General features: G+C 41.6%; 1 protein-coding gene across 2 annotated transcripts in view; it reads left to right on the top strand.

Moving 5' to 3' along the window:
• Window positions 1-11,128: 11,128 nt before the first annotated feature.
• The window catches only part of POLE4 (DNA polymerase epsilon 4, accessory subunit), a 200,084-nt gene continuing 186,608 nt past the window's right edge, over window positions 11,129-24,604 (top strand). Inside the window, exons 1-4 of one of the 2 annotated variants that reach the window (XM_082428079.1) lie at window positions 11,134-11,401; window positions 12,016-12,100; window positions 12,778-12,819; window positions 23,480-23,800. In XM_082428079.1, the coding sequence (XP_082284205.1) occupies window positions 11,192-11,401; window positions 12,016-12,100; window positions 12,778-12,819; window positions 23,480-23,493 (351 nt within the window). In that variant the 5' untranslated portion in view covers window positions 11,134-11,191 and the 3' untranslated portion in view covers window positions 23,494-23,800. Of the gene's footprint in view, window positions 11,402-12,015; window positions 12,101-12,777; window positions 12,820-23,479; window positions 23,801-24,604 lie in introns of those variants that run through there. The other variant, XR_014254390.1, reaches the window with a different exon arrangement.

The following is a 24,604-nucleotide window of genomic DNA, read 5'->3' as shown; positions in this document are numbered from 1 at the left end:
CGGGCATAGGGGGTACCTGCTTGGGTGGGGACTTCAGAAGGAGGCTGGCTGCCTAGTGACTCCTTCTGGGCTCTGCTTTGCCCAGGAAGCCTCTTGTCCTCTCAGGCTACAATCTGAGCCTTGATTTCAGGACCCTTGTCCTGGTCCTGGTGGGGGCTGACCCCTCCCCACAGGATAAGAAGTCCACAGGCCAAGAAGTCTGTGCCAACCAAGGTCAGTCCCTCCCTTTAGGCCGCATTTGGGTACCTGGGATTCAAAATTCCCTGCCCAAATACCCCATTCTCTTCCAGGGCTTCATGAGCCTCTTCCCCATCTGTCCTGCCTATGGTGAGCTCACCTAGGTCTCAGGGGTAGCTAAGGGCAGCTGTTTGTAGACGGGTTTTGGATAGGATTTAGACATGTGGGTTGAGGTGTGTGTTTAATGCCTGCTGGGTGGGGTTGGGAGTGGGAAGAGAAGGTGGGAGTATGGGCCCACTGCCTCCATGTATACTCTGACAAATGTTAGGGGCAGGTGTAAGTCTGGGGTGTATTTGGGAAAGGAAAAATATTATTCCTTCCTTCCTGCTGAGTCACCCCTTTCCTACCCTTCTCTTCCTCTAGGCTGGATTAAAAGACTTCTTGCAGAAAAACACATCAACCAACATATGCACAAAAAACAATACCTCAAATTATACCTACATATAAATGGGCACAACCCATGCACCCAGACATTGAACACTGAGTACACCACCCAGCAACATGCCTTTGAAGGGACACTCTTAAGAGGTTTTGGGGAGGGTTAGCCTCTGAAGGGGACAAACAGGGACTGATACTTGCCTCAGATTGGTAGGGAGAGAGGACATCTCAGAGGAGGAGACCATTGGAAGTCAGCCTTGTTGGCACACTTGGCAGTGGCAGTTTGAAGGCTCTCCCTCTAGGGTAACGGTCTGCCAGCTATTGTTCCCTGCACAACTTCCTCTTCAAATGTAAACTGACTTGGAAACCAAATATGATAAATAAATGCTGTGGAGCTATTCTGGCTGAAACAGGGTTGGAGGGCAGGGTGACTGTCCTGCTTGGTGACCCTCCCACCTGCTCCTGAGGAACAAGTTGGAAACATCCAGATCTGTTGGAAATGTACTAGATGAGAGAAGCACAGATCAGTCTGCACCTGGCCGTTCTAGGCCCTGAGGGCAGGAGCTCAGGGACAAAGTGGGGGCAAAGTGGACCAATGTTGGACACAGGACAGTCTCCCATTCTCCTCAGGGCCAGAACACATAGGCAGTTTCTCCCATGTTATCATTGTCTGCCTTTAAATAAGACAATGTAAGAAGTTCTCTGTAATGTGCAAAGAACTAAGTAAACATGGGTGATTTCCACCCGTGAAAGAGAAGGTGTGGGTATTCGTGGCCTGGGTGTTCTATCTCATCATCTACTGTGATCCTTTTGTTCAGAATCCTGTGCTGGTTATGAAGCTAATGTCTCTCAGCTCAGACCCACCCTTTTACACTCTACTCTGTGACACTGGGGCTGTGACTTTTTGAAAACCACAATTCTCTGTGGCCAGCTAGCTTCGGGTTAGGCTCTGTCAACAAAGTGGGTTATGAGGCTGGAGGAGGGAGCAGAGACTCGCTCCTTCCTCACTGCTTCTTGCTCCCATGAGCATAACTCTAGCAATGACTGTTCTTTCTAATAGCGATGTGTTCCATTTTCCAGTTTTTTCTACACTCCCAGCACCAGCCTCACAGATACTAGGCAGTTGCCACTCCTTGGAGGTCTGGGTTCCAGCTCTGCAGGGTCCCTCTGCCAAACTTCTAAAGGATTAGGACCCCAATCTCTTCCCTTTGCTCTCCAGTCCCAGAGATGGAGCTGCCTGCTGCAGCTACTGTCTCTGTGTTTATCTTGAAATTCCTTTTTTACCTTTTCAGCCTCCAGTACTTGTATCACCTATTGCCTAGGTTAAATTCTTTCTGTCAAAATAACTGGTGTGGTTTCTGTTTTCCTATTGAGACCTGATTGGTACACACCACTGAGAGGCATTGTTTGGGGGAACAGATGAGGGTGTAGCCTTGCCTGGCTGGACTGCTTTGAGGAACCCAACCTCAGAAAACCTGCCAGCAACCCCAACTAGTCAACATCTATGGTAAAGGAACTCTGTTGTCACAGGAAAATCCCCTAATCTAATGCAACATTCATAAACAAACTCAGTCCAGGAGGGACGGTTTAATTTAAGAAAGCCAGTAGGAACCCTAAATCTTTTCATTCCAATCAAAGCTGTCAGAGTCAGGTAGCTTCAAAGCTAGTCAGGTGGTCCCAAAGCCACCATCTGCCCAGCAGCTGTCCTGTCACCAAGGAAACCACAAGTTGGAGTGGAAAGCAATGAACAGGGCCCCCAGGAACCAGCCTGAAACTCAATCATCTGACATGTTTGTCATTATCAACTCTGCCAAAGTCAAGCATCTCTTGTAAGAATGATTCTCTGAAATTCTTCTGCCTCAGTCCACATGTCTTCTGTTTTCCAAACTGGGAATATGCCACCTCTGAGAAAGACATGTGCTGGCAGGCATAACAGATAACAAGGAGAGTCACTTGTTTCCTCAGTAACAGATAAGGCAGACTCTCTGCTACATTGACACCAGGACTAGTGTCTTTGGGGCTCCCTCTCTACTTTCCCAGGCCCTAGTGACTTCTAGTTATCTAGGCCCCTGAGTGATGGCCATCAAGTCTGCCCACCCTGACCATGCAGCAGCACCAGGAGAGCATGCTCTGTAACTCCCCTTCCCTCTATCTGAGTTGATGTTTGATGTTACCACCCTGCAAATGATTAAACAAACTTCCATCTTATTAATGACTGATAACTTCAAATGTGACAAGAGTATTCACTCACTTAATCGATCATTCCACAAATATTCACCGAGCACCTCCTATGTGCCAGGCACTAGGCTGGGCATTGAAGTTAATAATAATGATTAATCATTTGTTAGTGGTGGATGGAACCAGCAGACACTTAGATAGGATGGTCAGGGAGGGCAGTTCTGAGGAGGGGACATATCGGCTGTATTCCAGACATCTATTGCTATGCAACAAATGACCCCAAAACTTAGCAGCTTAAAACAATGGTAGCTGTTATTTTGCTCACAAATCTGTAATTTAGGTGGGGCTTGGTAGAGCATATCTCTGTTCTACCTAGCATCAACTGGGGCAGCTTGGAGGATGGGGATTGGACTCATCTGAAATCTTCCTCATTTACATGTCTAGTGGTTGATGCTGGCTGTTGCTAGGGACCTGAACTGGGCAGTCAGCTAAGACACCTGCATGTGGCCTCTCCATGTGGCTCCTTTCATGGTGGCTGGGTTCCAAGGGTGAGCCTCCCGAGAGAGAACCAAGTTGGAAGCTGTATCACCTTTTTTGACCTAGTTTTAGAAGTCAGAGTCACTTTAAACAGGTCACTTCTGCAGCATTTTATTCATTGGAAACAAGGGGAGGGAAACTCAGATTCCACCTTTTGATAGGTTAAAGCCCAAGAATTTGTAGATGTGTTTAAAACCATGACAAGCATGACCTAAAAAAGAAATTAGTAGAAGAATATTCCAGGAAGAGGTCCTAGTATGTGAAGTCCCTGAGGGTGGAAAAAGCTTGGTGTGGCCAAGGCAATGAAAGGCCAGCAATACTGGAGCACAGTGAGCAAGAGGGGATGTATGAGATGAGGTTAGAGGTGACAGAGCCATTTGAAGCAGTAATATGAGTTTGGAATTTATTGTGGGTACAGTGGGAGTCATTGGATGATTTAAGATTTAAGTTCACACCTTGAAAGAATCCTCCAGTTGCTACACAGAGCATGGATTGAGGTGGTATTGGAATAGGGAAAACCAGTTAGGACACTACTGGAGTGGTCCAGAGGAGATATAGATGATGATGGCTTGGATAAGAATGTTGGCATTGGAAATTAACAGAAGTAGATGCACTTGAAAAAAGGTGGGAAGAATGGAAAGAATTTATTAACAGACTGGATGTGAGACTGAGGGAAAGAAAGTAAGTAAGAATAAGGATTCTGGGGTTTCAGGCTTTGGCATCTGTATGGATTGTGGAGCCATTTCCTTTGATTGGAATACTAAGGGAAGAACTCATTGATATGTGTGAAAGGTAAAATCTAGAGTCCATTTTTAAGCATTTCAAGTTTGAGACTTTTGAGAGATATACTAGTGGCAAGGAATAGACAGCTGGATATATGAGCTTGAAACTCCTTGGAGAGTGAGGGGCTGGAAATATAAATTTGGGAATCATTAGCATATAGATGGTATTTAAAGCCATGGGCCTGGATGAGCTCACCTAGGGATCTAGAGTGAGCAAAAGAGTATGAAGGTTTAGCTCTGGAAAAAGTAGCCTGCAAAGGAGACTGAGAAAGAGTGACTAGAAAGATAGGAGGGAAACTAGGGTATTGGATGTTTTGGAAACCAAGAAAGGAGTCTTAGAAAGAGGGAATTCAGAAATAGAGAATTGATCTGAATGACCCTAAAGCTCCTCCAGATCTGAATGTCTATGATTTTATGAATGTCTCAAATCCCTTCAAGCTTGGAAATTCTGTGACTCTATAGCATCTTTGGAAAAACAAACTTCCTGATGAATCATTGGGTATCTCCAAAGACTATAAAAATTAATTCTTCACAATGAGGAATTTTATATCTGGGCCTTAAAGTGATCAAGGGTAAGGTCAAGTCTAGAACAAAAATGAGGATCCCTGGAGAGAAGCTTGGGCAACAATGCAAGTGGAAAAATATAAATGGGGTTATCTGATCTCCTCTTCTAGTAGGGCTCACTTAGTCATGGTAGACCCCAGGGGTTGGGGACAAATGACGGCCCCTGTCTTTAGACAGGAACATGTGTGGACCCCAATTCTTGTTTTCTTTCACTGTGGGGGCACACTCTGAACCTCTACTCCACTTGTAGGGTTGACCTGTTATCTTGAGGAACCCCAAGATTTGTGCCAATAGGTTCCTCTGAGGACTCTTGGCTGGGTCCTGGTCTGGGAGGGCAGCCTGGCAACTAAATTGTTCCTACTGGCTGATATGGAATTGTGTGAGATTGGGTCACCAGAATGGAACTGACACACTGATTTAGGGTGACTCTCACATCAGACACAGGGCACTGGGCTACTAATGATCCACTGCCAATACTCAGACTTGAGCTGCATGTGTGGGCCCATACCTCAGCTCTCACCCATCTGTGTTCCAACCATAGTGTCATCTCTGACATATAGCACTCAAAGGTGTGGGACAGTGGCAGGCATTCTTTATCGTGTATATCCCCTTGCCACTGGGGGTTGTCATCCCATGCCCTCCTCAGGCTTTGTACCATACATCAGAAAGTCCTCCTGGGGTGGCTGTGCATACCTCCTCTGAGGGCTTTTAAGACTATTGCTTTGCAATGCCAACAGGCTCTTCCAACCAATGTCCTCTCTTGCCTCCAGATGATATGGTGATAGTGTGCTTTCCCAGGTCAGTCTTAAGCTATGCCCAACAAGGAATAAACATTTCTTGTGTTACCAGGACTGTTCTTCTTGCTCCATTCATGTCTCCTTACCTCTCCTCCCTGTTGATGGTAGTGTTTGGAAGCAGGACTGCAGGCAACACTTAAAATGATTACATTCTAAAAATGCAGGGATTACAGCCTAAAGAATTCAAGAGAATATGTGGTTTGAAGATGTGTTGTTCTATGTTAACATTATAAAATTTCAAGCAGAAAATTTAACATAATCAGAAAATTGATTATCATTCATACTTTCATGCATACAAGGCTTGGTAAGGCTTGCATTTTTTGGTCATCATCAATGAAGCACAGAGACACCCTTTGAGAGAGTATGCACAGGTGCCATGATCCATGTTGCAGTGTCATGAGTAATGATGCAACCAGAATTAAATAAATGGGATTAGAGGACTGAAGAGGCACAAAAAACAAACAAAAAACCCAAACCCAAAACCATACTGTTTCAATACAAACAGGTTTCAAAGAGCCCTGGCATTGTGAGCAATTGTTATCGCTATTGTGTTGCTGCCTTATTCTCACAGTGAGAGATGTAACATAAGCCAAAAGAGCATAAAAAGATGTTTCCTGCACCTGAACAGGAATAATTGGTGCCTGGACTCTATGAAGAGTCTTCATGTGCAGTCTTGATACAATGAACAAATATGTAAATACCTCTATTGATGATTCTAAATCTTCATTGATTAAATATCAACACTTCACATGGGCCCATAAATTTTGAAATACATTTTAAAATCAAATTGTTTAGATAGACAAGAGCCCTTAAAAAATATCTTTCCAGGTTCCTGCACATCAGGGGTGGCCCTGGTCATTGGTGATCTTGAAAATGCAGCCTCAGTGGACTGGTGGTGATAAATACCTCACTGGAGTAAGAGCAAGAGGGAGCGAAAAGGGAAAAATTGGAGACAATGAATATAGATAAGCTTGCAAAAGACTTTTGTTGCAAATAAGAGCAAAGAAATGAGGCAGAAGGGACTTCCCTGGTGGCACAGTGGTTAAGAATCCACCTGCCAATGCAGGGGACACAGGTTCAAGCCCTGGTCCAGGAAGATCCCACATGCCGCAGAGCAACTAAGCTTGTGCGCCACAACTACTGAGCCCACGTGCCACAACTACTGAAGCCCACACGCCTAGAGCCCATGCTCCACAACAAGAGAAGCCACCGCAATGAGAAGCCCACACACCACAATGAAGAGTAACCCACGCTTGCCACAATTAGAGAAAGCCTGCATGCAGCAAAAAGACCCAATGCAGCCAAAAATAAAAATAAATAAATAAAAATTTAAAAAATGTTTTCAAAAAAAAAAAAAAAAGAAATGAGGTAGAAGTTGCAGGAGTGTGTGGAGTCAAGAGTAAATTTTTTGTAAAGATGTATGCTGCCCTAACACCATACACAAAAATAAACTCAAAATGGATTAAAGGCTTAAATGTAAAGCCAGACACTACAAAACTCTTGGAGGAAAACATAGGCAGAACACTCTATGACATAAATCACAGCAAGATCCTTTCTGACCCACCTCCTAGAGAAATGGAAATAAAAACAGAAATAAACCAATGGGACCTAATGAAACTTAAAAGCTCTTGCACAGCAAAGGAAACCATAAACAAGATGAAAAGACAACCCTCAGAATGGGAGAAAATATTTGCAAATGAAGCAACTGACAAAGAATTAATCTCCAAAATATACAAACAGCTCATGCAGCTCAGTATCAAAAAAACAAATAATCCAATCCAAAAATGGGCTGAAGACCTAAATAGACATTTCTCCAAAGAAGATATACAGATTGCCAACAAACGCATGAAAGAATGCTCAACGTCACTAATCATTAGAGAAATGCAAATCAAAAGTACAATGAGGTATCACCTCACACCGGTCAGAATGGCCATCATCAAAAAATCTACAAACAATAAATGCTGTTGAGGGTGTGGAGAAAAGGGAACCCTCTTGCACTGTTGGTGGGAATGTAAACTGATACAGCCACTATGGAGAACAGTATGGATGTTCCTTAAAAAACTATAAATAGAACTACCATACGACCCAGCAATCCCACTTCTGGGCATATACCCTGAGAAAACCATAATTCGAAAAGAGCCATGTACCACAATGTTCATTGCAGCTTTATTTACAATAGCCAGGACATGGAAACAATCTAAGTGTCCACTGACAGATGAACAGATAAAGAAGATGTGGCACATATATACAATGGAATATTACTCAGTCATAAAAAGAAACGAAATTGAGTTATTTGTAGTGAGGTGGATGGACCTAGAGTCTGTCAAACAGAGTGAAGTAAGTCACAAAGTGAAAAACAAATACCGTATGCTAACACATATATATGGAATCTTAAAAAAAAATGGTACTGAAGAACCTAGGGGCAGGACAGGAATAAAGATGCAGACATCGAGAATGGACTTGAGGACATGGGGAGGGGGAAGGGTAAGCTGGGAAGAAGTGAGAGAGTGGCATGGACATATATACACTACCAAATGTAAAATAGATAGCTAGTGGGAAGCAGCCTCATAGCACAGGGAGATCAGCTTGGTGCTTTGTGACCACCTAGAGGGGTGGGATAGGGAGGGTGGGAGGGAGACACAAGAGGGAGGGGATATGGGGATATATGTATACATATAGCTGATTCACTTTGTTATACAGCAGCAACTAACACAACAATGTAAAGCAATTATACTCAAATAAAGATGTAAATTAAAAAAAATACTGGACCCACCACTACTCAAAAAGGATAAATAGATTATAAGGAGTCATGGAAAATTCATTCATGTTATATCAAGCAAGTAGAAGACTAACTAGAACTTCTCCCATTAAGTACAGGCAACATTTTTAAAAATAACAAAAGAGTATGGCAAATGTACAAATATGCTACAGTAAAATATTAAAAGAATGGAAGGTGGTATACAAAAGACAGTTGAAGAACCCCATCTGGAAGAAAACATGCTCTATGAAACAGGAAAATTGCTCACAAGTGCTTCATGTGATTTAAAATTTTAATAAGACTTAAAACAAGAACTCACATGGCAAATGATGAAAACAGAATGAGACTAAATGGCTGTTTATATAGCTATGGAAACAAATTAAGAGCCGAGATGCCATTTTTATAAAACTGATAAGTAAATTAGAAACAAAAGAAAGCAGATAAACACAGCTATGAAATGAATTACTGACATGAAACAAAGGCTTAACGTAACCACAATGAATGAAAAAAGAACAAAATCAAAACAATTATAAGGCAATCAACATGGAGGACAAAGATGATCTAACTTGGGGATAACTAGTATCCCTGAAAAGATATTCAACCATTAAAAACACCATAGGGACTTCCCTGGTGGCGCAGTGGTTAGGACTCCATGCTCCCAATGCAGGGGGCCTGGGTTTGATCCCTGTTCGGGGAACTAGATCCTGCATACATGTTGCAACTAAGGGTTCACATGCCACAACTAAGACCTGGCACAACCAAATCAATAAAATAAATAAATAAATAAAATAAATTTTAAAAATCCCAAAAAAACCCACAAAAAAACCCCACCATAAAAACAAAAATTATTCCTTAAATGAAGTAAGTCTGTATACTGAAAAAACACACAATAGTAAAACAAAAATTGATGCATACATATCAAAACCCACGTGTTAATGTATATGTGTATATGCATATATGTACAATATTATGTAAAATATATATTACATAACATTACATGTAATGTTATGTAATACATGTAATGCACTTTCTACATTTTTTCTTCTATAAGGCAAAAAAAATCATCAAGCTCATTTAACAGTTCTCCCCAGCAACATCCATTGCCAGAAGCTAATAAAGGGGTATATACAAAGTTCTAAAAAAAAAAAAAAAAAAAAAGATGTATGCTGATAGGGATGGTTCAGCAGAGGGAGAGAAAGACAGCAAGGGAGCAAGAGCAAGAGAGAGAAAAGAGATGCCAGAGTGATTTCCTTGAGAAGGTAAGAAGGGTTAGGAATCTAATGGACAAACGTGGAGGGGATGGCCTTGGAGAGGAGCACTGACATTTCAGTCCAGTGGCAGGTGGGAAGGCAGAGCACCTGGGTGTAGGTACTGTTAGGTGTATAGGCGCAGTGATGAGAGTCGGCGGAAGCTCCATTCTCAGTGCTTCTATTTTCTCTGTGAAATAGCAACCGATATCATCAGCAGAGAGAGCCAGGTGGATTGAGAAGAAGGTGTCAGATAATCATCTGGTGAGTAGGCAAGTGAGCAGAATGTGGTGGGATTGTTGGCTGCCTTCATTTTCACTTGAGACTGAGGACAAGACTGGTAAGACCAGTCAGTTTGGTTTTTGTTGTTGACGTTTTTTGTTGTTCTCTCTATCCACATACAGCTGCGTGGGTGTCACTGTAGCATAGGCATAGGATTCGATTTAACCTGGTGTGGTGTGCTGCTATCAGCCTATTGTCTCTTAGCTCCAGGTCCATCTTCATTGCTTGCTGGTGATGTCAAAACGTTTCTCCTCAGCCAGATGATTACGATGTTATGCTGTATCAGTAGAGTGCACTGGAGGACAAAAGGGGCATTTCCTGGTCCCAGTGTGTTTTGGGAGCAGGTTTTTGTAGTGCACAGTGGCCAGAAGTGTGCAGCACCTCTCCAAAGCACCTCAGAGAAGTGAACTGCCCATGAGTCCTGCCAGTGGGCACTTCAGTGAGTCGTGGCTGGCCCTCTGCAACAAGATCTTGATCTCAGCTCTGGTGGGAGGGGGTGCTCTCCCATGTTCATTCCATCCTTGGGTTTTCTACCCCAGTCCTGGGAACATACATGCAATTCCTCTATTCTTTAGACTTTTCTTTGCCCCTTAATAGTCAATTCCCTGTTAAAGTTAGGAATTTTTATATTAAACTTTCCTGTTCAAATTACTTTCCCTGCTCAAACCCTGTGCGGTTTATTTCTCCTAAGTGTACCCTAACTGATATAGATGACATTTTGTCACGAGAAAGAGGGAAGAATTGTTGAAATGATGTCCATAACTTGTTTCTTTTCCCTCCTACATTTTTTTTTTAAATTAATTAATTAATTAATTTTTGGCTGTGTTGGGTCTTCGTTTCTGTGCGAGGGCTTTCTCTAGTTGCGGCAAGCAGAGGCCACTCTTCATTGCGGTGTGCGGGCCTCTCACTGTCGTGGCCTCTCTTGTTGCAGAGCACAGGCTCCAGACGCAGGCTCAGCAGTTGTGGCTCACGGGCCCCGTTGCTCTGCGGCATGTGGGATCTTCCCAGACCAGGGCTCGAACCCGTGTCCCCTGCATTGGCAGGCAGATTCTCAACCACTGCGCCACCAGGGAAGCCCCCTCCTACATTTTTATTGCGCTTATTTTACTGTCTCTTCCAGTAGCACATAAACTTGTTCAAGTTTCTCCTGTATATATTTCTATTACTGCTGTGTTTACTTTTACAATCAAATTTCTCAAAAGAGGGCTCAACTAGGCATGATGTCGCGTGAGAGTCATCTGTAACGGCAAGACAGGCTACCAGGCCCCCAAAGGCGCTGCGAGTGGCGCAAAAAGGCCCGTCTGGCGCCCCGCCGCGTGATGGGCGGAGTCACGCGCCCGTAGGGGGCGTGGCTTCCAGCGCGCGCGAGAAGGGGGCCGGCACCTCCTGTGTGCACACAGTCGGCGGCCGCGCGCAGCACTCTGGGCCCGGATGGCGGCTTTGGCGGCTGGAAAGGGGGCTTTCCGGGAGGAGGAGGGCACCGGTGGGGACGCAGCGGCTCCGCAGCCCCATGCCCCGACGAGTGCGCCCGGGGCTCGTCTCTCAAGGCTGCCTCTGGCGCGAGTGAAGGCCTTGGTGAAGGCGGACCCCGACGTGACGCTCGCAGGACAGGAAGCCATCTTCATTCTGGCACGAGCCGCGGTGCGGCAGAGGCACAAGGGGGTGGCGGGGGTGCGTGGCGAGGGGCGGGGCTCGGGGCCTTTCCGAAGGGCGGGGCTTAGCGAGCTTTTGGGCCAGGTTTGGGGAACGTGGGGAGCGAGAAGAGGTTTTGGGGCGGGGTGTGCTGAGCACCGGGAGGTGAGAGAGGTGCTGGGGCCGGATTCTGAGGTGTGAGTATAGGAAGGGAGGACGGAAAAAGGGTCACATAAAGTAGTTGTACTGGTTTGCTAACATACCTACCTCTTCATGAGGGCCTGGACGCGACATTAATTTGCATCTCCAGTCTAACGCTGAACTTGTAGGAGCCTCAAGTAAATGAGTGTGGTGGATCTACAAGTGAGGGAGGGACGGATGTGTCATGGGCGACTGCAGGAGGGGGAAGGGGACTAGACTTTTATGAAGTCCAGGAGAGCCTTCAGCTTCCCTGAGAACCTCTCTTTCACCCCTGTCCGTTCCCCCACCGCCAACAGAAGCACGCACAAGAATTGTACTAGAATTCATCCATACAACTCTGCTTGTTTGTTTTGTTTTTTCAATTTTGGTTTGTATTATAACTTTTACTGTTTTTTTTTTTTTTCTGCTTCTTTTCTTCACAGGAACTGTTTGTGGAAACCATTGCAAAAGATGCCTACTGTTGTGCTCAACAGGGGAAGAGGAAAACCCTTCAGAGGAGAGATTTGGGTAAAGTGTCACTGTGGTATCTTGGATCTGGGGGCAGACAAGAGAGGGCTGGGCAAGGTTTTCCCTTACACTGGTTAAGATGGCATCACTGTAAGATGAGCGGTGCCACAGGTCTCTTCCTACGATGTTTTCTCTTGGGTTGCCACAGTGCCAGAAAACCCTATCTTTTGAAAATCTGCTTTGGGTGGCTGGCGAGGTGCTGGGACAGAGAACCGAAGGAGTCTAGATGTTGCCAAAGCTAACTAGACCCCTTTATACCTTCTGCCATATTGTACCAGGCTTGACTGTTTTTTATTCACCTAGAAAGTAGAGGTTTGATTTCTGACTCTGCTTTTTAGCTGGTAACCCTAAAACATCTGTAAGCTTTCATATACCATAATATCGCTTTCCCTGCTGTATAGGCAGCTCTTCTCTGATGACTTTCAGGGTAAAGATGTTCCCCTCAGTGAGCAGTATTTAACCAGGCTTTTCTTATTTTCTTACTCTCAGAGAGACAGCTGATGTGTAAAATTTGGTGGTGGAGTAGATATGGATTTCAAGATAGCAAGGGACAAATTTTATAAATGCCCTAATTTGCATAAAGCCTCATGCCCTTCACTGTGTGGGTTGTGCTTTTGTAAGCGGTTGATGCCCTGATGACCAGAGTTAGTCAGGTGTCCCTTTACCTTGTGTTTCAGATAATGCAATAGAAGCTGTGGATGAATTTGCTTTCCTGGAAGGTGAGTTCTCTATCACGGGGTAATCATTTCCACCTGTCTTTCCCATGCTAACGATCTGAGTTCAAAACCTTATAAAACTGATGGCCTGGTTCTTCCTTGTTCATATAGGAATAATTCTTTCTCCCTATTTCCTATTAAGATAGGAAAAACAAATTCTGATTCAAGTTCCCTTGGGTAGTTAGAACTTCTTCCTGAAAACTGCTTAACCATAAAAAAATGGGAGGGACTATAAAGACCCCAGTGTAGTTAGGTGGATTCAGAAGTTTGATTCTTACTTTGATCTCCATTCTTAGATATAAATCTTACCCCTCATCATAATGCTAGAGATCAGAAATGATTGCCATCATTTAAAGGGTTGCTTCTTCTTTTTTCTTCTTCAGCAGTCTGTGTAAAGTGATTATTTTGCCGCAGTGAGATTCTGTTCTGGCCTGTATCTATTTGTTCTTAGGAATTTTAGATTAACTCTTGTATACTAACTAAATCTTGTCATTGAAATAGAAAATATTTGAGATACCTCATTTTAACTAACTTCTCTTAGAGCTCTCTCTCCTACTTAATTCCTAAATCTGATCAGCTTACTATTCCCTACATATATTCTGATTGAAGAGCATTGCAAAAGCCATGCACCTTCAGTTCATTCTCACCTTTATCACACCAGGATGTTCTCAGCTGCCTCCCTGAAGCCTCATTACTTTCAGAAATCTTTTCTTGAATTATTTATTTCACTATTTTTACTCCTTTGTTCTGCATCTGTAATCAACCTAGGCCCCTGGCCCTCTTGATATATTCTTTTAAATGTCTTTTAAGATATATTCCCATGGCTAGCTTTGAGCCTAGATTATTGAGTATTCTCTTAATTTGTAGATCTTTTTTAAGCCTCTTTTCTGATTACTCATTTTTCTTAAAAATAACTTGTTAGCTGCCTACTTAAGGTGGACAATTTCTTGTGACTGACATCCTGTCAGTTCCTCAATCAAAAATGTTTGGAGCCTAACTCTACCTGTTTATTTTTATTTTATTTTATTTTTAAATATGGAACACTTCATGAATTTGTGTCATCCTTGCACAGGGACCATGCTAACTTTCCCTGTATCGTTACAATTTTAGTAAGTGTAGTGCTGAAGTGAGCACTTCTACCCGTTTATTTTTAATTACCATCTTTTCAAAGAGATGAGCGATGTGATCAAAGTTCTATTTAAAGACGTAAAACTGCCAACCTCTGGTGCCAGGATGATAAATTGGAGGGTGCTAGGAATAGAAGTGGAGAGAACTTAACAAGGTTTTCCACTTTAGCCTATACCATGCATAGTGCTTGGCTTGGATTTTTAATAAATGGCCATTTAATGAGTGTTGGATGTGTTCATTTTCATCTTTGGATTCAATAATCTCAGTAGTTGAATCCCTCTGCTCTATCCTACATTAGTAGATCTGAATTTTGGTCATTTTAGCCCCCTTGGATTTAGTCAGTATTATATTATTTTGTACCTGGTAAAATAAATGTTCTTATGTCCTTAGATGTGTATGTTCTAAGTGAAATTTTTTTTCTTTTTAGTTGAGTCAGTATATATTCCTGTTTAAAAGTGAAATAGTTACCTAATGACTTATAATGAAATGGCCCTCATCCTTTTATTATTTCTGTTTTTAGCTTTTCAGATGGCTTCTTACATTTTTTTTTTTTTTTTAATTTTTATTTATTTATTTATTTATTTATTTTTGGCTGTGTTGAGTCTTCGTTTCTGTGTGAGGGCTTTCTCTAGTTGCGGCAAGCAGGGGCCAGTCTTCATTGCGGTGCGCGGGCCTCTCACTGTCGCGGCCTCTCTTGTTGCGGAGCACAAGCTCCAGACGCGCAGGCTCAGTAGTTGTGGCTCACGGGCCTAGTTGCTCCGCGGCATGTGGGATCCTCCCAGACCAGGGCTCGAACCCGTGTCCCCTGCATTGCCAGGCAGACTCTCAACCACTGCGCCACCAGGGAAGCCCCTGCTTCTTACATTTTTGATTAATATGCTTTGTTGTTGATTTATCAACTGTAGATCTTATCTTTTGACTTCCTGCTATGATAAATGAAGGTTTGGCTAACCTATAGTACCCCATCAGTCCCTTCCCTCCTTTCTGATTTTTGGTAGTTTTATCATTATTTTTAGTTTCTCTGTTACCTTTACAATTTATATAACATACTAAAATATGTATTTTTTGTTGTTGACTCCTCACTTTGTAAGGTATGACTGTTCTCTTATTCCTTCCTTTCCCATTTTTAGCTCACTTCTAGCTCTCACTTTGTGTCAAGGCTGAAAACATACCTCCTTATCATAATTAGATCTTCCATGCTATATAGGTTGAGTGTAGAAGTTGAAAAACGGTATTGTGAACAGTCTTCCTCTACCCTGTCTGTCCTTTAATCCCTTATATAGGTCCCCTCCCTTTAGGTAGCGGTTATTAGTCTCTTGTCTAATCTTCTGGGTATTTTAATGCAAATATGGTTATATATGTATATATATATATATTCTTTTCTAAGCCTTTCCTTATGAAATGAATATGGTATAGAATATGTATATTTATGGTGGATACTGCCAAACATCCTGTATACCTGATTCACATCTCTATCAGCAGTGTATGACAGTTCCCATTGTTCCTCATTCTCACCAACACTTGGTATTATCAGGGTTTGATTTTTGCCAGTCTGGTAGGAACAACATTGATGAGAGTTTTTATCATAAAAGGGCGTAGGATTTTGTTAAATGCTTTTTCTCCATCTGTTAAGATGGTCATGTGGTTTTTGTCTTTCCTTTTGTTAATGTGGTGTATCACATTGATTGATTTGTGAATATTGAACTATCCTTGCATCCCTGGAATAAATTCTACTTGATCATGGTGTATGATCCTTTTAAAATATATTGTTGGATTTGGTTTGCTAGTATTTTGTTGAGGGTGTTTGCATTTATATTCATCAGTGATAATTGGCCTGTAATTTTTTTTTTTGTAGTTTCTTTGTCTGGTTTTGGTATCAGGGTAATGGTGGTCTTACTGTAGAATGAATTTGTGAGTGTTTCATCTTCCAGGTTTTTGGAATAGTTTGAGAAGGATAGGTACTAGCTCTTCTTTATACGTTTGGTAGAATTTCTCTGTGAAGCCATCTGGTCCTGGAGTTTTGTTTGCTGGGCGTGTTTTGATTAATAGTTCAGTTTCACTACTGGTGGTCCAGCTGTTCAGATTATCTGTTTCTTTCTCATTCAGTCTTGGAATGTTGTCTGTTTCTAGACATGTATCCATTTCTTCTAGATTGCCCAATTTGTTGGCATATAACTGTTGGTAGTATTCTCTTATGATTTTTTTGTATCTCTTATTTTGTTTATTTGGATCCTCTTTTTTTCTTGATGAGTTGACTAAAGACTTTTCAATTTTGTTTATCTTTTCAAAAAACCAGCTCTTGGTTTCACTGATCTTTTCTATCGTTGTATGTTTCTCTGTTTCATTTTTTTCCTCTTTGATCTTTATTGTTACCTTTGTCCTGCTGACTTTTGGCTTTGACCTTTTTTTTCTAATTCTTTTAGGTGGTAGGTTATGTTGTTTGAGATTTTTCTCATTTCTCGAGGTAGGCCTCTGTTGCTCCAAACTTTTCTCTTAGAACTGCTTTTGCTGCATCCCAAAGAGTTTGGAAAGTTGTGTTTCCATTTTTATTTGTCTTGAGGTAGTTTCTGATTTTCTCTTGGATTTCTTCAGTGACCCATTGGTTTTTGAGTAGCATATGTTTAGTCTCCGCATGTTTGTGTTTTCCCCATCTTTCTTCCTGTGACTGATTTCTGGTTTCACACCATTGTGCTGGGAAAAAATGCTTGATATAATTTCTAACCTGTTAAATTTGTTGAGACTTGTTTAGTGACCTGGCATGTGATCTGTCCTGGAGAACATTCTTTGTGCATTTGAAAAGAATGTGTATTCTGTTGTTTTTGGGTGGAATATCCTGTAGGTATCTTTTAAGTTAACTGGTCTAATATGTCATTTAAGACCACAGTTTCCTTATTGACTTTGTATCTGGATGATCTGTCCATTGATGTAAGTGGGGTGTCAAAGTCCCCTACTACTATTGTATTACTCTCAGTTTCTCCCTTTATGTCTGTTACTGTTTGCTTTATGTACTAGGTACTCCTATATTAGGTGCATGTTATTGAATGTTACATCCTGTCTTTGTATTGATCCCTTTATCATTATATAATGCCCTTCTTTGTCTTTTGTTATAGACTTTGTTTTAAAGGCTATTTTGTCTGAGAGGACTATTTCTACCCCAGCTTTCTTGTCATTTCCATTTGCATGAAATATCTTTTTCCATCCCCACACTTTGAGTCTGTGTATGTCTGAAGCTTTGAGGTGGGTCTCTTGTAAGCAGCATAATAGATAGGTATTGTTTTTTCATCCAGTCAGCCACCCTATGCTTATGATTGGAGCATTTAGTCCATTGACATTTAAGATCATTATTGACAGGTACGTACTTACTGCCATTTTGTTCATTGTTTTCTGGTTTTTGTAGTTCTTTCCTGTTCTTCTGCTTTTAGTTTCTTCCCTTGTGCTTTGATGATTCTATTTAGTGCTATGCTTGTGTTCCTTTCTCTCTAGTTTTTGTTTATCTGTTATAGGATTTTGATTTGTGCTTACCATGGGGTTCATATATGTTGACCTATATATAACTACAAGTTTTAAACTGGTAGTCATTTAAGTTCAAACACATTCTAAAAGATGTACATTTTTTCACTCCTTTCCCCTATGTTTTATTGTTTTGATGTCATATTTTACATCTTTATGTTTATTCCTTAACTGTTATTGTAGTTATAGTTGATTTTACAATTTTTTATCCTTTTTTTTTTTTTTTTTTTGTGGCTGTGCTATGTGGCTTGTGGGAACTTAGTTCTCTGACCAGGGATTAAACCTGGGCCCATGGAACTGAAAGCGCTGAGTCCTAACCACTGGACCACCAGGGAATTCTCTGGTTTTTGTCTTTTAATCTTACTAGCTTATTTCAGAGGTTGATCCACAGCCTTTTAATATATATTTGCCTATACAAGTGAGATTTTTCCTATAGATTCTTTCTTCCTGTTGTAGCCTTTTACTTTCCACATAAAGAAGACTCTTGAGCATTTCTGCTTTATTTATCTGGATATCTGTTTCCTTCTTCAGGATCAGGAAGTATTCAGCCATAATTTCATCAAATACATTTTTTTTTTTTTTTCATCAAATACATTTTTGATCCCTCTCTCTCTCTCTGTCTTCTTCTGGGACCCCTATAGTTTGAATGTTGGTATGCTGGATGTTGTCCCAGAGGTCCCTTATACTATATTCATTTTTTAATGTTTTTCTTTTTGCTGTTCTGATTGGGTGATTTCCATTATTCTATCTTCAGATCATTTTTGCATTCTTCTGTATCACCTAATCTTCTGTTAATTCCTTCTGGGGTGTTTTTCATTTCAGTTCTGACTAGTTCTTTCTTATATTTTCTAGTTCCTTGTACAAATTTTCACTGTTCATCTATTCTTTTCCCTAGTTCATCTATTCTTTTCCCTAGTTCAGTTAGCATTCTTGTTACTAATGCTTTGAACATTTTATCTGGTAAATTACTTATTTCTGTTTCATTAGTTGTTTTTTCAGGGTTTTTTCCTTGTTCTTTCATTTTAAAGAAATTCCTTTGTGTTCTCATTTTGCTTAACTTTCTCTGTCTCTGTGAAATTAGGTGAAACAATTACCCATCCTGGTCTTGAAGGGGTGTGCTTGTGTGGGAGCATCTCTATATAGTCTGTGTGTGCTCAGTGGCTTTGATGGGAGAGCTGGATCTGAAGTGAACACAAGTCACATCTTACCCCAGAGTGTGCTGGAAGCTATCACCTTGGTAGAAGGTGGGGCTGGACATGGAGGGGCTGGAGCCAGAGGCAGATGCAAGCTGGGTCTTCTCCACTCCTCAGTTGCCAACACTGCCCTATCAGGAATGGTGTCAGGTCCCAAATTGCTGGAGCAGAAACCCTGAGAGTAGGGTCCGAGTTGGCTCTGTTCACTTTGAGTGTGTGCTGTTCCCCCCTCCCCACATCAGCACCTTTGCTCCGAGGGGAGCAGTGCTGGAACCAGAGGGGCTGGATTGGGCACCCAGTGGAGGCTGGGGCCCACACTTGGATGGTCCTGGCACCAGTCAGAGCTACAGACTGCTTGTGATCTGCTGCCCCTGTGAATGCTAGTAATGGTGCCCTTTCCCTGTCTGGGTGCTGTGCCAAGTTTGAGCCTACTCTGTCCTCCACAGTTTGTACTTTCCTCTGCAGTGGCAGCCTTTGCCCTAGTGGGGAACTGTTGTGGAGCAAGAGGGGCCAGAGTGGGCATTTGGCGTGGACTGGGGTATGCGCTGGGGTGGTCCCAGCACCAGTCAGAACTCCAGACCACTCCTGATTTGCTGCCCTGTGACCACCAGTCATGGGTTCCCTTGCTCTATTCAGATGCAGTGCCAGATTCAAGCCGGCTCCGTCCCTCGCTACTGTGTGTTCTCCTCAGCTGTGGCAGCCTTTGCCCTAGTGTGGAGCTGTGCTGTGGATTAAGGGGGGCTGGAGGGGGTGCTTGGTGTGGGCTGGGGCACGCACTGGTTGGTCACAGTTTCAGTCTGCTTCCTCTGCCTTATTTTGGGAGTAAGCAAGCGTGTGTGCACTCTTCACGAGTGGAGACTAGGTTTCTTACAGCCACACTGTCAGTCCCACTGGATTTCAAACCAGCTAAGAGGACTCATCCTCCTTGTGTTGGACCCCAGATCTGGGGTGCCCATGTTGTGATTCAAACTGCTCACTACCCAGGGAGGATCTCCAAGCCTGTCCTGACCTGACCACTTCTCTTCCCTTCCTACCTGACTCTGTGTGGATCTTTCTTACAGCTTTGATTGTACAGGAGTTCTGCCAGACTCCAGGTAGTTTTCAGTGAGAATTCCTCCACATGTGGATGTATTTTTGATGTGTGTGATGTGAATTATTTTAAGGCTTATATTCTTTGTCTTTAAGTGGGGCATTTAATTTAATGTAGTTAATGATATATATGGGTTAGAAGTACCATCTTATTTTGTGCTTACTATCTGTCTTTCTTATTTTATGTTTTATTTTTTTCTTTCCATTTTTTACCTTTTTTTGAGTATAATTTATTCAGTTTTCCCTCTATCAATTTGGAAGTTGTATACTCTTTTTTTTTGCTACCCTACCAGTTACTACATGCATCCTTAATTTATCAGAGCCTAGTGTTAGTACCTTTCCCTTTATCCTCAACAAAATGGGATCTTAGAATCCATTAGCTCAATTTACAAGTCCCTCATCCCCCACTTATGCTGGTATTGTCACCTATTTTGTGTTGTCTTTGTCAATCCACATAAGGCTATATTATATTATTGCTATATTATACAGGCAATGATATATAAATTTATCCACATCTTTATACTGTCTTTGGTCATCTTTCCTTTTCATATTTCTGCTCCTCCGTTTGTGATCATTTCTTTCTTTCTGAAGTAAATCCTAAAGGGTCTGATGGTAGCAAACTCTGCTTTTCTTTTTTGGTATAAAAAAGCCTTTATTTTACTTTTTTTCCTCTACCTGTTCTGGCTTGCTGATTTACTTTCTTTACTGAAAGATATTTTGCTGAATATAGAATTCTAGGTGGAACTTTGTTTTAGCACCTTGAAACAGTCATTCTTCTCTCTTTTGAAGCAAATTTGTCCCTTTTTTCTGTCTGCTTTGAAGATTTTCTCTTTATTTTTTCTGTAGTTTCACTCATTGTCTAGGTATAATTTCCTTTTATGTAGTCTGCTTAGGCTTTTTAAATCTATGGATTGATGTCTTTCATCTGGCCTGGAGAAGTCTCTTTCTCTCTCCTTTCTCTTGTTCTTTCTCCTTTCTCTCTGGGATTCACATTAAATGTATGCTAAAAGTCAACCATCATTTTGCCTCTCCATGATGTATTCTATGTAATTTTTCTGACCTTCCAGTTTATTAATTCTCTGTTCAGTGGTCTTGTCTCCTTTAAACTTTCCTGTTGATTTATTAGTTTCAGTTCTTGTTTTATTTTTCAGTTTCTGCAAATTCCATTTAGTTATTTTTCAAATCTATTTTGTCACTTTGTATTTGCTGCAGATGTTTTGAAGCTTGTCTTTTATTTCACTAAACATAGTATGTACAATTGTTTATAGTCTGTGTCCAATCTAATATCCAAAGCCTTTTAAGCCTGGCTTATTTACTTTTCTGTCTATTGTTTCTGTTGGTACTGTCTCATGGTCTTTTTTTATTTGCCTAGTTATCTTGGTATATTTGTCATTGTATTAATATTTGAAAAAATTATTTGTTGGATAATTATTTGAGGCCAGTATAATGAGACTTTTCTTCAAAGATTTTCATTTGCTTCTGCAAGACATCTATGGACATGTATCAGTGCAGAACCTCCTTTTTGAATCCAAGACTTGAGGATTACTTGATCACTGTGGTGATATAAACTGTGATGGCAGGTCTATGAGGGGACTGATTTAATTCTAGTTCAGCCTTACTCTGAGGGTGTAGCCTTTTGGGAATCCAGCTTTTAGAAAGGGGGCAATTATCAAACCTTTCCACTTGGGCAGATTCTCAGATTTGACCCTTCATTTGCTCAGCCCAAATCACAACAGTTTCTCAGCTCTCTTTTGGATTGGCAGATTCCCCTGAGGTAAAAGCAGTTTTGGAGGCTGGGTTTTCTTTGTGTTTTTGCCTTCTCTAGATTTTGGGTTTGCCTTTTCTTGAGGCCTGTTTAATGCCTGAAGGATTTTCTTTTTAAAAATAGTTCAATCAGCTGTATCAGTTGGTATCAGCAGAAATTTGCCATTATCAAAAGCAGAGGCTATTAAAAAAATTTTGAGGTTTTTTGCTTTGTTTTGTTCTTATGTGTTCTTTTTTTTTATGATATATATATTTTTAATTATTTAATTATTTATTTATGGCTGTGTTGGGTCTTCGTTTCTGTGCGAGGGCTTTCTCCAGTTGCGGCAAGTGGGGGCCACTCTTCGTCACGGTGCATGGGCCTCTCACTATCGTGGCCTCTCTTGTTGTGGGGCACAGGCTCCAGACGTGCAGGCTCAGCAATTGTGGCTCACGGGCCTAGCTGCTCCGCGGCATGTGGGATCCTCCCAGACCAGGGCTCAAACCCATGTCCCCTGCATGGGCAGGCAGACTCTCAACCACTGTGCCACCAAAGAAGCCCCTCTTATGTGTTCTTTTCCCTGAATTATTCTTTCTAATCTTTCCTTTTACTGGATAGGCTTTCTTCAAATGCCTTGTAATTTTTATTCTATTTTAGAATGAGGGAATAAGAAGGCTGTTTGGAACCTGTGTATGTTTATGTGTATGGAGGGTGGTTTTTGCCTTGCAGTTTTACTTTAGTGTGGGTAGCGGGTGGGACCAGATGTTATGTTGGGGGCCTCCAAAGGCCAGAATTGCAGAAAACTTGACTGTGGGAAGCTGGAATTTTCAGAAGCTGCCCTAGTTCTACAGATAATTCATTTAGTTCTTTGGAAGAGAGCCTGCTGATTTTGTTTTCAAGTTAGATTTAGTTTCAATGCTTGTTTTCTGGTAGTGCTGCACACAGGGAGGGTTGTGGGGAGATGGGGTCAACTGTTTATCATGTAGACCCTCGAGTCATTACCCATGTTAGCCTTGCATCTCTTTTTGTCATTTTTGGTGTCAGTCTAGATCCTCCCCATGAGTTTTCTAGTTAGATGGGTTCCCACCTCTGCTGCACCCCGTTCTGTGTTTATTGTAGGCTTATTTTCCTCTGCCCTATTTATAAACACACTTCAGTCAGATTTCTTTGTCAGTTTTTTGTTTCAACCAAATCTCTTTGTTGTAGATTTATATACCTGTTAAAAGATTTTTTTCCTTCCAAGTGGAATCTTGCATGGGAGGGCATACAAACTTGAGGGTTCAGTTTCCATCTTTTTTTAAAATTAAAAAAAATTTTTTATTTTTGGCTGCATTGGGTCTTCATTGCTGCATGCGGGCTTTCTCTAGTTGTGGCGAGTGGAGGCTGCTCTTCGTTGTGGTGCTCAGGCTTCTCATGGTGGTGGCTTCTCTTGTTGCGGAGCACGGGCTCTAGGCATGTAGGCTTCAGTAGTTGCGGCATGTGGGCTCAGTAGTTGTGGCTCGCAGGTTCTAGAGTGCAGGCTCAGTAGTTGTGGCACACGGGCTTATTTGCTCTGTGGCATGTGGGATCTTCCCAGACCAGGGATCGAACCCATGTCCCTTAAAATGGCAGGAGGATTCTTAACCACTGCGCCACCAGGGAAGTCCCCAGTTTCCCATCTTGACCTGGAACTTTTTCAAAGATTGTAAACTCTGCTTAGAGAACTTATTTATTTTGTATCACTCACTCCTTGTTGTAGTCTCCACAGATGCTCATTAACCAACACAATTTCTTAGCCCTTTTCCCACCTCTAAATTGAACTCTCCAGACTTAACTGCCCAGCCTCTGTAATGACATGTTCTTCCCAAAGGATCTTTTGATAGATATTCCCCAAAATGAGTATTTTGGTCTTAGAAGAACTGCCAGTACCAAAGCAGCTGCCACTTAACTTTGCCCAGTTTGCTACATTCATCTAGCTCTTGAGACACCTTGCTTTCAACATTGCTCTTTGTGTTTTTAGGTACTTTGGATTGATTGCTGAGCTGGGCAGTTTTGTGAGCCTGTACCTGCATCCTTCAGCTAGGGCCTCTGCAAGTCTCACCTTTGACGAAGAGTCTTTGGAATACTGGACTTACACACTTTTCCTGTTCTACCTTCACCTAAGCCTGGATAAGCAGAGATCTCACCTCTTAGCTTTTCTTTATAAGGTCTTCCACTACTTGTGTCTTCCATTTCTGGCCTGGATGCAGCTGCTGCTGCTTGTGGTAGAGATATAGAAAATGATTTTGTAGGTTGCTTAATAAATGATAAGGACCAAATAAAAGTTTCTGATCAACCTCAACCTAGTGTGTTTTATAATCTTGCCTTTGTTTTTGCCTCATGACTGGAGAGCCACCATGCCTAGCCACAGATTTTTCTGATCTTCCCTGCTAGCCATTGTAAACCCCAGTCTTTCATTTATTTGTTCATTTTTTTAGCACATCAGCAGAGTGTGGCTCCAGAATTTATAGGATGTCACTTAAGGTCTTCAGATGTCAAATAAATGTGATCCTAGATTTAAAACCAGTTAAAATATTTCAGTAGCTTTATTGAGATATAATTCACCTACCATACAATTTACCCACTTAACGTATGCATTTCAGTAGTTTTTAATATATGCACAGTTATGTAAAACTGTTGCTATAGTCAATTTTAGAGCATTGTTAAGGGAATTACATAATAGGTGGTATTTCGTGTCTGCCTTCTTTTGCTTAAGATAATGTTTTGTAAGGTTTATCTATGTTATAGCATGTATCAGTACCCATTCCTTTATTTTTAAAATTGTAAAATATACATAACATAAAATGTATCATTTTAACCACTTTTAAGTGTACAGTTCTGTGGCATTTATTCCCATTGTTATCACCATCATCCATCTCCAGAACATTTTTCATCTTCCCACACTGAAACTGAACCCATTAGAAAATAATTCCCCATTCTTCCCTTCCCCAGGTCCTAGTTAAATCTTGTTTTTTGAGAGAAGGTGTGGGTGACATAGGAGGAAGGAGGCAGAGTACTTAGAAAGTAGTGGTTAAGGAAAGCAGCAGGAAGCCTTGGACAGTGGGACTTAAATATTTTTGGATCATGAATAGAAGGTATAAAGTAT

This window comes from Balaenoptera physalus (genome assembly GCF_965194825.1).
Source record: "Balaenoptera physalus genome assembly, chromosome: 15".
NCBI classification, from domain to species: domain Eukaryota; kingdom Metazoa; phylum Chordata; class Mammalia; order Artiodactyla; family Balaenopteridae; genus Balaenoptera; species Balaenoptera physalus.
Note: the sequence above shows the minus strand (reverse complement) of the source record. Positions and strands in the feature narration are given on the sequence as shown.